Below are 16,190 nucleotides of genomic sequence, written 5' to 3'. Positions count from 1 at the left end.
GCAGCATTAATATAAGTCACATGTATATAAAGGTACAGTGATTATATTACAGTGATTTTGACAAAAACAAAACAGAAGTTGATGGCAGTGTGTTTTTCCATGACAGAATAATTACGCACACCCCACTTTGCAGTTATTTATTTGTAAAAAATGTTTGGAATCATGTATGATTTTTGTTCCACTTTGTGTTGGTCTTTCATGTGGAATTCCAATAACATTGATTCATGTTTGTGGCTGTAATGTGACAAAATGTGGGAAAGTTCAAGGGGGCCGAATACTTCTGTATGCCACTGTAAAGTTCACTATCAGTAATATCATAGCACCACCCAGCTGTATAGGAACTCCGTCATGCTAGCTAGTAGCAGTACGAGTTATTGTAACTGACTGTAAAAAGTCAGCACAAGGAAAATAAACTCCACCTAAACTTGGTTTATATCTGACCCAGATAGACTGCAGGTCATAACTTCTTACCTGAAGTTCAGTTCACCTGACACTCGGACCGGCGGCCGCCTCGGGTCTCTGCTCCTCCTGCCTCCCCTTTCCCTCATCCACCTGCTGCCTCTGTGGAAGCTCCGCCATAGCCACCACCAAACAACTGACTTATTTCTACACATCGTCCAGCATCCGGCCAATCCGCCACCTTCCATCGTTTATACCATTACAAAAAAAACGTCATCAGCTCATAAAAACTAAAAATCACCATCAGTATGCCCGATGGCCAGTCCAGCTATGGTCGTGCCATCGGTTAACCCTTCACGTGCCAGCTGTGACACGCGTGCCCAGGGTTGCCGACCCCTGCTCTAAAGCATCTGATTTGGATTCCTGAGATCAAATATATTTTCCTTTGGCTTTGTTTTCTTCCCATTTGTGGCTTTAATGTAGTGTTACATCCTGTTTGTTTGCTTCCATCTGTATACATGTCCAGATTCACTGTTATGTTTCTATTCTTACATTGCTGTGTGATCACTGTTCCCTCTGCTGACTGATGTGACCTTTTGTATCTCACACTGATACTTGTCATATTTGTATCTGCGCCAACACAGCTCCACCTCCTGCAGTTCTCCCTCTGAACAACTAGATGTCTCTGTTATCTAAATGAAGACGTGCAGCACAGCAACCACAGCAGCGCTCAGATCACACGTGTCCTGTTATTATGTATAAAAGCATGAAACAGGTGAGACAGGTGGGATCAATATTAATGTTGTGGAAATATATGAAAAAGCAACAGAAGAGTGAAAACATTTCGTGTTTCTAGAAAGATCTTTCAGCTCACAGCTGCTCACAGACTGTATTTACAAGTGACAAACTGCAACTCTACAGTACATCTACAGTATATATCAAATATATTCTGTATTCAAATCTATTGAGTGATGTTTGAAAGTCTTTCCAGGTGAGTTTGATCCAGGAGGGTCTGAAGCCAGAGTCAGACAGAGACTGTGCAGAGACTGTAGAAGGACAGAGCAGCAGCAGAGCAGCCCAGATACACTGATGATCCTCTGTCAGATCCAGAGGGACACAAAGGGATGATGCTGGATGATGCTGGACTCTACATTGTGTCTGACAGTGGAGCTGTTCTCAGAGCAGTTCACTCTGCAGCACTGACAGTCATCTGCACTTCTTCTCATTCCTCTGTCAGTCACTGCTGGATGAAGCTCTCCTCTCCACCTCCCAGTAACATGGCCCAGTCAGAGCGTCTCTACACACAAGCTGCTGCTGCTTCAACCTCTCTGGATCATCAGGACACAGCTCCTCCTCTCTCAGCACACACACCGTCCTGTTTACCATCATCAGCTCCACCTGCAGAGAGAAGAAGGAAGAGCAGAGGAGATAAACGAGTGTTTCCAGAGACTCTTCATCAGCTGTCAGTCAGTGATGCAGCACATCCAGTATAAAGAGCAGCAGGGACTTCAGTGCTGGGACTGTACTAGGACTCATTGTTGCTTCACTTTTTCTAATCTTTGGATTTTTATTGAAGTTGATGAAAATGTTTTTCCCTCCTAGTTTGAGTTTGGACTTTCATTCATTAGAAGAACCTTGGTGTGTCCACTCTGAGCTCTGTAGGAACCCCAACAACAAGCCCAACAATCCAGATGGACGGTTCCAGCTGTTAACTGGAGGAATTCCATCCAAACATCTGCTCTCACTAAATTCTTCCTCACCTACAGACTGTGTTCTTCACTGCTTTAAACTTGGAAATGAATGCAGTCATTGGTCTGCGTGCTGCTTTGTTCAGAGAGCTGATTGGCTGTTGACACTGTTTGATCAGAGCGTGTCAGCTGTTACTATGGTGACCATAAAGGCAGAAACAGGAAGTGTTTGTGTCCAATCCTGAAGCCTGTCACCATTCTCCTCTCACAGCTTCACTGAGAAGCTGCAGCTTTACAGGAAACACTGGATCTTTGTTTCATACTGACTGTGTTTAGTACAATACTGCTGACAGCACCACCCACTCACTCCATCACTCTACTTACAGCAGAGTCTCCAGTCTGTAGTCTGGACTCTGCTGAAGATCAGACAGCTGCTTCACATCTGGATACTTCAGGTTGTTGTATCTCAGCTCCAGCTCTCTCAGATGGGAGGGGTTGGACTTCAGTGCTGCTGCCAGATAATCACAGCTGATCTCTGACAAATCACAGTCCCACAATCTGTATAAAGAATCAAAGATGTAAGTTTATTAGACAAAGTGTGAGCTTGAAATCATTCAGTGTTTCATCATCTGTTCAGAGCTGAAGAAGGTTCAGAATGTAGAAGTTTAGAAAATGGAAACTCCAAACAGCTGAAGCCAACAGGAAGCAGCTTCAAACAAACACAACAAGAGAAAAAACTCTGAATGTTTCACATTAAAGTCGTACATTTCTCATAAAAACAGGACAAAGACTTGAAAAAGTCGTGTTTTTCCTTCCAGGAACCACAAGGCTTCACTTTTAAAGGTGAAGTGTGAAAGAAATGGACATATTTGAAGTCCAACACCTTTTTCCAGTCACATTATTAAAGCAGACAAACTACAAGCTCATTTTCATTCCAACAAGTCATCTTCTGACCTGGACTAACAAAACTGGTCTCTATGTGCAGCTGGCTGTGAGACCAGTGCTCAGGGAGCGTCTACAAAGTGCAACACTGAAAGAACATCACACACTCATTTGCTTCCATCATCCAACCTGAAGAGGAAACAGAGACGCCTCCCCTTCAAAGTAAAAGCTGCTCCTTTTGGACACAGTATCAAAGAAAGTCTACAGTATAACATAGAAAAGACAGAACAAAGTTTTGGTTGTTTTTAAATTGTGCAGAAATGAAACTACACTAAGCTCAATTATGTGACAGACATTTCATCCCATGTCAGTTTGGCCTCATCCTGGGCCGGATTATCCAGCACACACTCTGACCACAGGCCCAGGGGCCACGCACAGCTGGGCTCCATCCAAGAGACAGGAAACAAACCAACACAATAATAAAAAGCACCATGTGATCTTCTTACATCTTCAAGACAAACGTAGTAAAAACATGCGCATATTTGTTTCCTGATAAAATGATGTGACAGGTAGAACAGAGTAAAGTGGTGGTGTTACAGCCTTTCTCCCCTCTGCTGCCGAGGCTGTTAGTTTCTCCCAAACTCAGCTACAGGACTTCCAAATGAATGAAAGCAGCAGAAGTGGCTTTACAAATGAAAGAGGAAGAGGAGAAGAAGAGGAGAGGGAGGCCACCCTGACCATCACTCCAGCTGAAAACATCACACTTCCATTAAAGTTGGTGAGGAAATGTTGAGCAGGATGAGCTGCTGGCTAATCTGGAGGCTGTAGCAGCAGCTCACAGTCACAGTGGATTTCCACTCATGAAAAAGCTCTGGCTGCTTCATTTCTCATCTCATATCAGAGACTTTAATGCTTCACTGAAGCTGTACTGTGATGCTTCCATATTCCAGTGAGGCCTCCATAATGATTTCAGCTGTTCTGTACACACACTGTGTGCCCTGTATGGCTCAAAGTCTCTGCAGCCTGTTTTTATCTGCTATCATCAGATCTTCATCATCCTCATTCACATCCCTCACACACTCTACAGCCTCATCAGCACTGACTTCATCTTCACTGACTGATGGAGCACAACATGAACCTGTGGAGGCTGAAACACTGTCCTGTCAAACATCTCCCCGTCACCACTCCACTTCTGTCAGCCTTTAAATGAACCCTGCTCAAGTCTGTCACTTCTGTTTGGAGCCAAAAGGAAAAACTGTTGTTCAGTCGTTTGGAAAGACAACATTTCTGAAAGCACTCAAACTTCTTCACATTTGTCTTCAGACACATCCTGAACATTTAGGAACTAAAGAAAGTTTCAAACATCTATCAAAGACCTGAAATATAGAAAACCAACAACAGCTGCAGTCAGTGAACTCACCTCAGAGTCTCCAGTCGACAGTTTGGACTCTCCAGTCCAGCACACAGAAGCTTCACACCTGAATCCTGGAGGTCATTATTTCCACTCATGTCCAGCTCTGTCAGATGGGAGGGGTTGGACTTCAGAGCTGAGGCCACAACTTCACAGTGAGACTCTGAGAGTCGACACTGAGTCAGTCTGTGATGATAGAAAATATAAAATGTGTTATTATAAAAGCAGAAAATCTGCATTATAAACACAGACTGAATGTATATGAAGACAAAACAGAGTGAGGTCATAATCTGATGAATCTGCTCTTCACATCTGTGCTTCAGCTCCTCTTACTGTGTTTGACATGACACAACGATTGAGTCTCTCTCAGACCTGCAGACTTTTAATGAGAATCTTTGTTTGGCTTTAATCTGCAGATGAAGGAGGAAGACGGTGTCACATTTAGGCTTCCATAATGTCCACAGTCTGTCACTGAGATCTGATCCAGAGTCAGAGTGAAGACACACATTTGGACTGTTTCCTGTTTTGACTCCAGAACATTTTGAATGAGTTCAGCTCAGTGAAGAGTTCCAGCTGGAAAGATGATCTCTGTTTGCTACCTGCTGTCAGGTACGACTGTTCACGTCCACACGCAGGAAAAACCTGCTGACTGTTACCAAACGGAGCAGAAATCTCATCACTGGACAATAATGATGAATGAACTCAGAGCTGCTGATATCAGATCTGATTTCAGGGAACTAAACACAGAAATGATTGGCTCATTTTAGCTTTCTGAGCCATTATCTGCTGGTGTGTCGCTAGTTGGCAGAAAATGATTTGTATTCCTGTTCAGGGCTTCAGTGTTTATGAGTCCAGATCCAGGTGACAGCAAGTCAAAATGATGTTACCTGTCTGTGTCCAGCAGCAGCCTGTATTCACTTTGAATATTGTTATAACCTGACATGGATCAGTTTGTCTTTGATTGGTTTGTAAATGTCACTGTTTCCATTGGACCTGAGTGACGTACAAAGACAGAGAGGGAGAGAAAGGAGAGAGAGGATGGAGACAGCAAAGAGAGAGCAAACACAAACAGGTGAGAGTGGACAGGTGACCAAGGTCAGCAACCAATCAGAGAGCTTCTGTTTGACCCACAGTCACTGATGATGACTGCACATAACCAAGCAGTGTGTTACTCTGATATCAAATATGGATCCTGCTCTTATAATAATGATCATCAGATGATATTATTGTGTTATTTTGTAGCTGAATACGATGTTTGTGTGATTATCAGTGAAAGAAGCAGTGAGGAGGATGGAGAGAGAGAGAGGACAGAGGGTGAAGTTAGAAACACTAAAAGGATTTTTCATGGATTTCATGGATGATTTGAGTGATTTCCAGCAGGACACTTAAACATGTCAGTGGACGTCCTAAAGAACATATTCACTGATATGAAACGTGTCATTGAACAGGATTAATATCAGTGGAAACATGGTGGAAACAGCTGTGACTGCATGGATGTGACACACTTCAAATCTGTTCTCCACTCTTGGATTTGGGATCCATGGAGCTGCTGCTGAGTCTGTACAATAAAGGAATGGTGTGGAAGGTTGCAGCGTACGGACACAAACACTTTGTGCTTACAATCTGATTTTATTTTCAACATTAAACTACTAACCTACACTGATCAATGATGTTAATGATCACATCTGGACTCACCCAGCCTTTCTGCAGTTCCTCACAGCTGGAATCAGTCTCTGTCGTCCCCGCTCTGATGTGTTGTACTTCTGCAAGTCAAACTCATCCAGAACCTCCTCTGACATCTGCAGCATGAAGGCCAGAGCTGAGCACTGGATCTCAGAGAGTTTCTTCTCTGATCTGTTCTCTGACTTCAGGAACTCTTGGATCTCCTGATGTACTGAGAGGTGGTTCATCTCCATCAGACAGTGGAAGATGTTGATGCTTCTGTCAGGAGAGATTTCATCACTGTTCATCTCCTTCAGGTTGTTGATGACTCTCTGGATGGTTTCTGGACTGATCTCTGTCTGACCCAGCAGACCTACTAAGAGTCTCTGGTTGGACTCCAGACAGAGGCCATGAAGGAAGCGAACAAACAGGTCCAGGTGGCCATTTTTACTCTGGAGGGATTTCTCCATGACTCTCATCAGCAAATCATCAGAAAATGAAATGTAATAGTAAGGATCATCTGGATTATTTTCCAAGAAGTTCTTCAGCACCATTGTCTTCCTGTTGGTGTGACAGTGGAACATGTAGACTGCAGCCAGAAACTCCTGAATGCTCAGATGAACAAAGCAGTAGACTGGTTTCTGGAAGATCACACACTCTCTTTTGAAGATCTCTGTACAAACTCCTGAGTACACCGAGGCCTCTGTCACATCCAGACCACACTGCTCCAGGTCTTCTTGGTAGAACATGATGTTTCCTTTCTCCAGATGTTCAAACGCCAGCCTCCCCAGATTCAGAAGAACTTTCCTGTCAGCCTCCGTCAGCTCCTGTGGACTCGTCTCACGTCCCTCATGGTACTTGTTCTTCTTCCTCTTTGTCTGAACCAGCAGGAAGTGTGAGTACATGTCAGTCAGGGTCTTGGGCAGCTCTCCTCTCTGCTCTGTAGTCAACATGTGCTCCAGAACTGTAGCAGTGATCCAGCAGAAGACTGGGATACTACACATGATGTGGAGGCTCCTGGATGTCTTCATGTGGGAGATGATTCTGCTGGACAGCTCTTCATCACTGAATCTCCTCCTGAAATACTCCTCCTTCTGGGCGTCAGTGAAGCCTCGTACTTCTGTTAGCCTGTCAACACATGTAGGAGGGATCTGATTGGCTGCTGCGGGTCGGGAAGTTATCCAGACGAGAGCCGAGGGAAGCAGATTCCCCTGGATGAGGTTTGTCAGCAGCTGGCTGACTGATGACTTCTGTGTGACATCAGACAGCAGCTTCCTGTTGGTGAAATCCAATGAAAGTCTGCTTTCATCCAGGCCGTCAAAGATGAACAAAAGCTGCGAGACAGCCAGCTTCTCTGCTGTGATCTTCTGTAATGTTGGATGGAAAACATGGAGCAGCTCCAGAAGACTGTACTGCTCATCTCTGATCAGGTTCAGCTCGCTGAATGAAAGCAGAACCACCACACTGACATGTTGGTTCTCCAAGCCCTCTGCCCAGTCCAGAGTGAACTTCTGCACTGAGAAGGTTTTTCCAACACCAGCCACGCCGTTGGTCAGAACCACTCTGATGGGTCTCTGTTGGTCAGGTGAGGCTTTAAAGATGTCCTGGCACCTGATTGGAGCGTCATGGAGGGCATCCATCTTGGAAGCTGTCTCCAGCTGCCTCACCTCATGTTGGGTATGAACCTCTTCACTCTGTCCCTCTGTGATGTAGAGCTCAGTGTAGATCCTGTTGAGGAGGGTTCTACTTCCTGTTTCATCACTTCCTTCAGTCACATGTTCACATCTCCTCCTCAGACTGATCTTATGTTCATCTAAAACCTCCTGCAGACCAACATCTGCTGAAAGAAAGAAAAACAATGAGACTAAAGAGAAAGAAAACTCTTCAATGTCTGAACAACACAAGAAGTCCAGTTTTCAGAAATGAGTCCATCAGCAGACAGATGTTCAGTCTTACTTTGTACACAGCTGCTCTGACTGGCTGTCTGCAGTCCAGCTCTGCTTCTGGATCTTTCTCCACACTGGGGACAGGAGGAGTCTCCTGATGGAGCAGACTGGTCCCAGTATGAGGAGATGCACTGTCTGAAGAACCAGTGTCCACAGCTGGTAGAGACGGGATCCTTCAGGACGTCCTGACACAAAGCACAGCAGGACAGCTGCTCCTCCTCACAAACACCACTCCTCTTCCTCTCTCTGTGAACACATTTCTTTATCACTAAAAACATTTACTGTCAGTGAAAAACATCCAGATGTGACCAAACTGCAGTTCCTCACAGTTCTTTTGATGTCATCAACACTAATGAGCTGCTCTTCCTGTCTGCCTGTCTCATTAAACACTGAGCGATGAATACAAACTCAACACTTCCTGCAGACTTCCTGACTTCACAATAAAAGCTTTCCATCAGAGAGACAGTTATGACTTTCACTGTTTTACAGCCGCTGTGTGCAGATTATCTGGGTCAGTTCACTCTGAAGCAGCTTAGAAGTGTCCGTGTAGAGCCGTGGTCTGACACACAGAGACTTCTGATTTTCTCTATTTAAACAAACATGATGAAGATGAGCAGGTTTCTCTTCTAGTATAAACTCTGTGTCTCTCTGGCTGGCTCATGATGGCTCTTCAGGTTTTATGTTTTTCTCTCTCCTGCTATGGTTTTGCCTGCCTGGGTGGAGCTTGTAATGGCCTCTCGCTCTTGGTCCACACAGCTATGATGATTACACCACCTGTTGCTGACTCACCTGGGCTTACCAGTAACCATTAAACGCTGCGGCATGGAGCAGTTTGTCGCTGGGACATTGACCCTCCTGTGTTCATGATCTCAGCTCCTTGCTAAGAAATCTCTCTCTAAATTCACCAGTTGGGTTAACTTTGAGTATACTTTGAGTAAATATTTCCCCGGACCTGGTTACAGACGCTTACCTGTGACTCCCGTGTGTGGCTGTGTGAGTGGAGAGCAGGACAAGAGTGACTGAAGAGGAGTGAGTGTGGACTCCCTTCCCTCTTTTCCCTGGAGCCCTGGACCCCCTCCCCAACTCACTGTGCATATATAGAGCACTGTGGTTAACCCCTTTGGTGAATAAACTGTCACCTTTTTGTTTGTCAGAACTCAGTCTGTGCTTGAGTTCCTCTGTTAGCCATGACATTTAGTTGGTTCTCTCTCTTCAGGTCCCTGTAAGTGTTTGATCTAAAACATTATATTTATTCTGCTTTGATTGTTTTGTGTGCTGAGGGACATTGTTGCATGATCCACTTTTTCTTATCACTCAAATATCCTGATACTTTCAGAAAGTTGGAGAGCTCTCCTGGCTTGCTTAGTCTTTGCTCTGTACTGCAGTACTTGCACTGGTTTCACTGGACAAGTCTGCATGTGAATCTACAACTGATCTGACATTGTGGCACAAACACAGTAAACAAACACTACGAGCACCTTGTTTCATGTGCAGTGGCTTTCTTCTCATTCTGTTACTGAACACTGTATGAAAAGCCTCTCACTGCCAGCATCCTTCCAGCCCCACGACAACAAGACCAACTCACATCTTCACAACACCAAGAATTTTTCCCCTTTTCTTTGGAGAAACTGAGAAGCCAATAGGATTGTAGCTCAAACTTGCCCACAGTCCTGCTTCATCACTGCTCACTCCTACCTGTGTTGCTGCTCAGTGGACAGTCAGTCATAGCCTGCTGCTAGCATGAATGCTAAATGTACTGCTGTGGATGATCAGCAGAAAAACATGTGGTCAGTTTGACTGTTTGCTGTATTTAAAGTGTTTTTCTCAGTTCGTCTGTATTCAAAGTGCATTCGGGGCTTTAGCTGACAGCTCTTTGTGCTAACAAACTAAACTCTCTTAGTTTAAGCCAGCAGACTTTACCAAACACAAAGCCTGCTGCTGCCTCCATGGGTTAGCTTGTATGACTGGTGTTTGCAGCAATGAAATCTAAATCACACTAATGTGTCCTCCAAGGTGTTTGGTGGGAGCACTGAGTGAAACATAAGAGCTCTGGTTAAGCCTCATCAGCTGGATAGGCTGTCCACCCTAGTCCAGGCTTTAACTCAAATCTCTGATTGGCTTTCTAACAATTACCTTGTTAGAACAAGACAGAGACCATGATCATAGCTCCTCCTGATCTATATTCTAAAATCAGTCAAGTTGTTGCCCCTTTCTGTTCTTCTGCTGAGCCAAATATTCGAAATCTTGGAATAATATTTGACTCTTCTTTGGGCCTTGACTCACATGTAAAGTCTCTGTCTCGTTCCTGTTTCTTTCATTTAAGGAATATTTCTAAACTGCGACAAATGGTCTCCTTAGCTGAACTGGAAAAAATTGTCCATGCATTTGTGTCATCATGTTTAGATTATTGTAATTCCCTGTTTACCAGCTTGGATAAATCATCTCTTTCTCGCCTCCAAGCTGTACAAAACGCAGCAGCCAGACTACTAACTCGCTCTACCCAGCGAGCTCACATCACTCCTATTTTATGTTCTTTACATTGGCTCCCAATAGATTTTAGAATTCGTTTTAAATGATTGTTTTAACGTACAGAGCACTAAATGGCCCCAGATTATTTATCCAAGCTTCTCACTAAATACACTGCTGCTCGCTGTCTCCGCTCACAGACTCAGAGTTTGTTGGTTGCTCCCAGAACACGTCTGAAGACGAAAGGGGGCGGAGCCTTTCAGTCTGTGGCACCAAGGCTGTGGAACAGTCTACCTCTACAACTACGTTTGGTTGACTCTGTGGAATCCTTTAAAAAACAGTTAAAAACTTTACTGTTTAAAAAAGCTTTCTGTTGACCAATGCTGTTTACATTTTTATATTTTTCATTTACATTTAAACTCTATATTGTGTATATTGTGCATTTTGCTATTTATCGTACTGTTTATTTTAATCTCTGTGTACCTGTCTATGAAAAGCGCTTAATAAATAAACTTTACTTACTTACTTACTAAAATAACAAACAGGGCTGTGAGAGCAACTGAAGTGATAAAAATACTGTTTGAAGATAAAAAAACACTTTGATGTTCTCTCATCACCTAACAGAGTCCAAACCCTGTGAACTATTTTAGCTTTAATAATTGTGGATTCAGGTATCCTGAACCCATCTTTGGACATTTGTAATTAAATATTTTAAAACTCCATCAAAGACTCCTGATGTGGCTGTTTGGAGAAGGAAAAGAGGGACAAAGTGGAGCGTCGAGCTGAGGCTTCATTCACTGCAAACCTACAGTTATGTTTCCTTATTTCTGCAGTTTGCATGTTCACAGCTGAAATAAAGCTGCCTCTTTGACTTCATACTGTTGTGTTTGGGTCCAATCCTGCCTGCCACACAGCGCTACAAGACAAAGTCTAATATTTTTATATTTTTAATGAATCTTTGGTCATATTTATCCAGGAAAACACAAACATGTAAAGGAGTCATCACAGGTCTCTGACCTCGTTGGTCCAGGTTCAGCACTGAAGTTTGGAGGGTAACCTTTGGACTTATCACTCCTCACAGACGGACAGCTGGATCCTGCAGACTGTGACCTCTGACCTCTGCAGACACAAACATGTTTTATTCAATGATCAATTCTCTGATAAAGTGATTGAAGCCGCTGTGGTCACACAGACTGCAGATAATGCAGCTGTTTCCTGTCAGTAACAGTCCTCTTAGATTAGAGTTCAGCTTTTTACAGGAAAACAAATGTCCCTGAATGCAACAGTGAGACACAGTCTGCCTGTGTGGCTGTGATAGCTGCCGTTAGGAGCGCTCATGTGTTTGCAGTTAGACGAGGAGATGTTACCATCATGGACACGTTAACAATCCTGCAGCATCACGTGGCACAAACACTTTGTGTTCCTGTCATCTGCAAGCAACCGGAAGTTCATTAATAAAGGCGGGATGGAGACGTGACTGTGATGGTTCTCCTTCATCCAGCTGTTACACACATCTGGGCTCACACGACGAGCCTTTGTCTAATACAGCAGCTGCTCTCTGAACACTTTTCTGAAGAGGAGCTGCACAAACCTTTGTTTGCTTTCTAGAGCAGCGTATCAAAGTCAAACTACCCACTGCTAGCAGCTGTTTCTATCATAGTTTAGGATCCAGATGTGTGAGGTCTAGATTTACACCTCTGATTAAAATAAATAGTTAAAAACAGCCAATTGAGTCCAAATGTGTCTTAAAACCAGATAAACTGACAGTTACAGCTGAGCCTGTGTGTCCTTGGAGACACTGCTCTGCTACAGAGATGCATTTTAGAAACCAGGAAACATCAAAATCATTTAAATCAGAGAGTTCTTGTTACTAACAGCTCACCTCTCTGCAGCAGAGACTTTGAAATGAATGATGACATCTTTAGATGTGTCACTCTGTAAGGACACAGAGCTGGGTGGAGGTCCAGGCGGGTTCCTGTGAATAATGATGGAGCAGTGATGTGAGTGCTGAGCTGTGACATGGAGAAGAGTCATGGACAGTTAGAGATGGTCATCTCACCTCTGAGCTTTGGTCTGGCTCTCATGTTCCCCACACAGAGTGCTTTTAGAGGGAGGGACTCCCTCCTCTCTGTCCTCACACTGATCCATGCTGCTCAATTCACATCAGCTCACACACACTTTCTACCTTCACCTGCAGAGGAAACACAAATCATTCATGTGCACATAAACCAAAATCCTCCTTTCCATCATGTGTGCTGTCCAAATATCAGCTGAATGCAGTCAGACAGCAGTGTGAGGCACAGGAAGCTGCCATCAGCTGCTCTACTTCTACTATCAGTCCACTAGATGGAGCCATGAAGCACACATGATGCATTCACTGACACACACTGATTCACTGTGACTGGAAGTTTAAGTCCATTAAGCCTCCACTCATCTACATTGTACTTACAACCCACTGCCCCCCATCTTCCACCCCCATCAACCTCCTGGGGCCAGGAATGACTGGAACTGAATTGGAAATGGGCGTAATCAAACATAAATCTGTTATTCTTATCCAACCTGTCTGCCTGGACACAGTTTGCTGACCAATCATGGAGCCTATGATTCGCTTGGACAACAACTTCATGAATGTGGAAATGAAACTGAGTGTCAGCTGAGTGTCGAGCAGAAGAGGAGTCAGAGAAAAGTGACAGAGCTGCTGACTTTACAAAGAAAACTAAAACCATGTTGAAGAGATTAAACAGATAATACAATCTAACAACAACAACACAGCTGCTGCTGCTGCAGACAAAACACATGTATGAGTGTGTGACAGGAAAAGCACTGAACAGAAGTTTACTATTAAAAATGCAGCATGTTGTAAAAAGTTTGGTCAGTGAGACTGAAAAATGGCTGCATGAGTTACTATTGTGAACAAACCCCTATAAGAACCCTGATATTACCTGAATAAGACCAAATCCTGATACGTAGTGCAGACCTTGGTAAGAGATACGGTCCAACTGGAATATAAACCTTTGGTGTGTTTAATCCAGTCAGTCTCTGAGTAACTCCACTCCTCTGCTTTCTGTTGGAAGAGACACAAAAGTTTGTAGCACGATCCTTTTCCTCAGAGGCCTGTGTTGAATTTATATTACATCTAAGATAAAAAATAATTCACAAAGTCTGCTCTGTCCTCCTGTCCTCCCTGCAGTCTCTGTGAGCTCCGCAGAGTGATTATAAAGACCCGGAGCTCAGAGTTTCTCCAACACCGTGGTCAAGTGTGAGCCACGCCTGCCACCCGTTATCTGCCAAACTTGAGCTTCAACGCTAAGTTTTACGGTAGTGCTGCTTCTTATCCCTTTTTGCTGATCACACACATAACAACACACATGACTTTCAGGAAGTTAACAGAAATAAAGCCACAGTGTCATTTGTTTTTCACTCAAGTTGTCTTTTCTTCTTAATTTTTCTGGTAATGCTTCTTCATTCATGATTCATTCAAATGTAAAATAACTTCAAAAAATGTAAAATATTTCTGAAAATCATCTTTTATAGTTGAAATTCAGTTCTCATTTGGCTCAGCTGCTCTTTCATGCATCCATAGTTTCACCTCAAACTGCTGCTTGAGACACGAGAAATTAAAGAACAACTCTGTTCAAACGGAGAAACTTTGAAGGAACTCAATGTCATTTAAATGGTTTCAGGTAGGTGTATGAAGGTTCTGTATTCAATCATATATGATAGTTGACATGAAATTCTGAATTCATCTTCTTGGACACCCACACTGCATAATTCTGTAGAAATGAAATTAGCCATTTCTAATCAATTTCAACATCAAATATCATAACATTGCATCAAAATGCGTAAAAATGATTCTTGATAGCTGACCTTAAAGTCTCTGTGCATTCTTCCTCTGGGTTACCTTCTCTATATATTTGCAGTTTAACCACCAAAAGCTGCAAGGTTTCAGAGAAATAAAAGGAACGTTCTACTCAAATTTAATAAGATTAATTTAATAAACAATAGAAAAAAACCTTTGACAGTTGTCATAAAATTCTTAACAAACTCCTCTTCTGTCTGTAGCTCAGGAGTTAGAGCAGGTCACGAAGTAACTGGAAGGTTGGTTGTTTGATACGAGATACTAACCCCAAGATAGAAAACTCTTCTGCACAGGAAAGTCCTTGAATGAGTCATTTGTATGAAGCACTTTGAATGCTCAGAGTAGAATAATAATAATAATAATAATGGATACTTTATTGATCCCCATGGGGAAATTACTTGTTTTTTCTCTGCATTTGACCCATTCACTCAGTGAAGCAGTGGGCAGCCCACTAAGCAGGCGCCCGGGGAGCAGTGTGTAGGGACGGTACCTTGCTCAGGGGTACCTCAGGGTAGCCGTTAGGTGGATTCGAACCGCCGACCTTCCGATCACAGGGTGACCACTTTACCTACTGAGCTATCCCTGCCCATATCAGAACCAGCCTCACCCACTTGTGATGGGTGGGTGGCTGTGGCTCAGGTGGTAGAGCAGATCAGCTGCTGATTGGAAGGTTGGTGGCTCGAACCTTGGCTTCCCCAGCCTGCATGCAAATATCCTTGGGCAAGATACTAACCCCAAGTTGCCCTCTGATGATTAGTTTGCACTTGTGTTTAGAAGTGCTTGTGTGAATGAGGCCTGTTGTATAGAGCACTTTGAAAACTCCAGGAGAGTAGAAAAGCACTATATAAGAATCAGTCCATTTACTACATGTCCGCAAAGTTTCATCTCCAACCACTGCAATATTATTTGTTAGGATCGCTGTTCTCTCCGGGTACTCCGGCTTCCTCCCACCGTCCAAAGACATGCAGCTTGTGGGGATATTTAGTTGGATAATCCAAATTGCCACTAGGTGTGAATGTGCGAGTGAATGTGAGTGCGAATCGTTGTCTATCCCTGTGTGTTGGCCCTGCGACAGATTGGCGACCTGTCCAGGGTGTGCCCTGCCTCTCGCCCTATGACAGCTGGGATAGGCTCCAGCGCCCCCGCGACCCTGAAAAGGATAAGCGGAAGCTGATGGAGGATCGCTGTTTTTTTCCTCAGGGTTTTGTGATGCCTTTTTGTTTTTGAGAGTCTTTTGTGTTTTACTTTGGCTCTTTGTATATAAGGATGGTTAATAGTTTGCTTTAGGATTTACTATATCCCATGGACCCTGTTTTCATATTGTAGTTTGTCTTCTTGGTTTTGTGACACTAAATATCTGCTTTTGTGATCCCTTTCTGTACTTCAGTTATGTCCCTTTGTCTGTCTTGTCTCTCTGTTTGTCTGTCATTGTCTGATTTCCCCATCTGTCATGTTTCCCATTCACTTATATTTTCCTTTCTGTTTTCTACATGTCTGCGTATGTCTCTGTGTATCATTTCCTCTTTTTTTTATCTTCTCATGTCTTGTGAACTTAGCTTTGAGTTTTACTTCCCCCATTTGGTTAATGATTTGTTCCCATCAGTGTCTCAGTCTCGTCTGCATTTATCCATCTCATGTTGAGTAGAACTGTTTTTTAATTTGGCAGAAACACGGCAGCAGTTTGAAATGAAACTATCCAGGCTGTAGAGCAGACGAGCAAAATCAAGAATCCACTGAGATTTTCATGACAACAACTAAGAAGGATTTCTTAAATGAATTGTTGATACGCTGTTATAATAATCCACTGAGCTTATTGAATTTGGGGAGAAATGTCCTTTAATGTGCAATCACACAGTGGGCTGAGATGAAACTGCACA

General features: G+C 43.4%; 1 protein-coding gene and 1 long non-coding RNA gene across 4 annotated transcripts in view; one reads left to right on the top strand and one right to left on the bottom strand.

Moving 5' to 3' along the window:
- Positions 1–1,178: 1,178 nt before the first annotated feature.
- Positions 1,179–13,770, bottom strand: LOC145425147 (protein NLRC3-like). Of its 3 annotated transcripts, XM_080298100.1 has the most exons (10): positions 13,612–13,768; positions 13,397–13,518; positions 12,514–12,645; positions 12,337–12,429; positions 11,472–11,573; positions 7,999–8,234; positions 6,076–7,882; positions 4,390–4,566; positions 2,472–2,645; positions 1,179–1,797 (listed from the first exon to the last, which is right to left on the bottom strand). In XM_080298100.1, exons 3-10 carry the CDS (start codon positions 12,600–12,602, stop codon positions 1,788–1,790), a joined length of 2,688 nt encoding a protein of 895 aa, XP_080154226.1. In that variant the 5' UTR covers positions 12,603–12,645; positions 13,397–13,518; positions 13,612–13,768; the 3' UTR covers positions 1,179–1,787. The 3 variants fall into 3 exon arrangements, with proteins under 3 accessions (XP_080154226.1, XP_080154224.1, XP_080154227.1); XM_080298098.1 differs by having other exon boundaries at positions 13,397–13,770; XM_080298101.1 differs by having other exon boundaries at positions 6,076–7,879; positions 13,397–13,770.
- LOC145425217 (uncharacterized) overlaps positions 7,590–16,190 on the top strand; it is a 300,454-nt gene continuing 291,853 nt past the window's right edge. The window contains exon 1 of the long non-coding RNA XR_013905885.1: positions 7,590–7,719. This is a non-coding gene — a long non-coding RNA (uncharacterized LOC145425217). The remainder of the gene's footprint in view (positions 7,720–16,190) is intronic.

The sequence above is a fragment of the Astatotilapia calliptera genome, chromosome 3, assembly GCF_964374335.1.
Source record: "Astatotilapia calliptera chromosome 3, fAstCal68.1, whole genome shotgun sequence".
In the NCBI taxonomy this organism is placed as follows: Eukaryota; Metazoa; Chordata; class Actinopteri; order Cichliformes; family Cichlidae; genus Astatotilapia; species Astatotilapia calliptera.
Note: the sequence above shows the minus strand (reverse complement) of the source record. Positions and strands in the feature narration are given on the sequence as shown.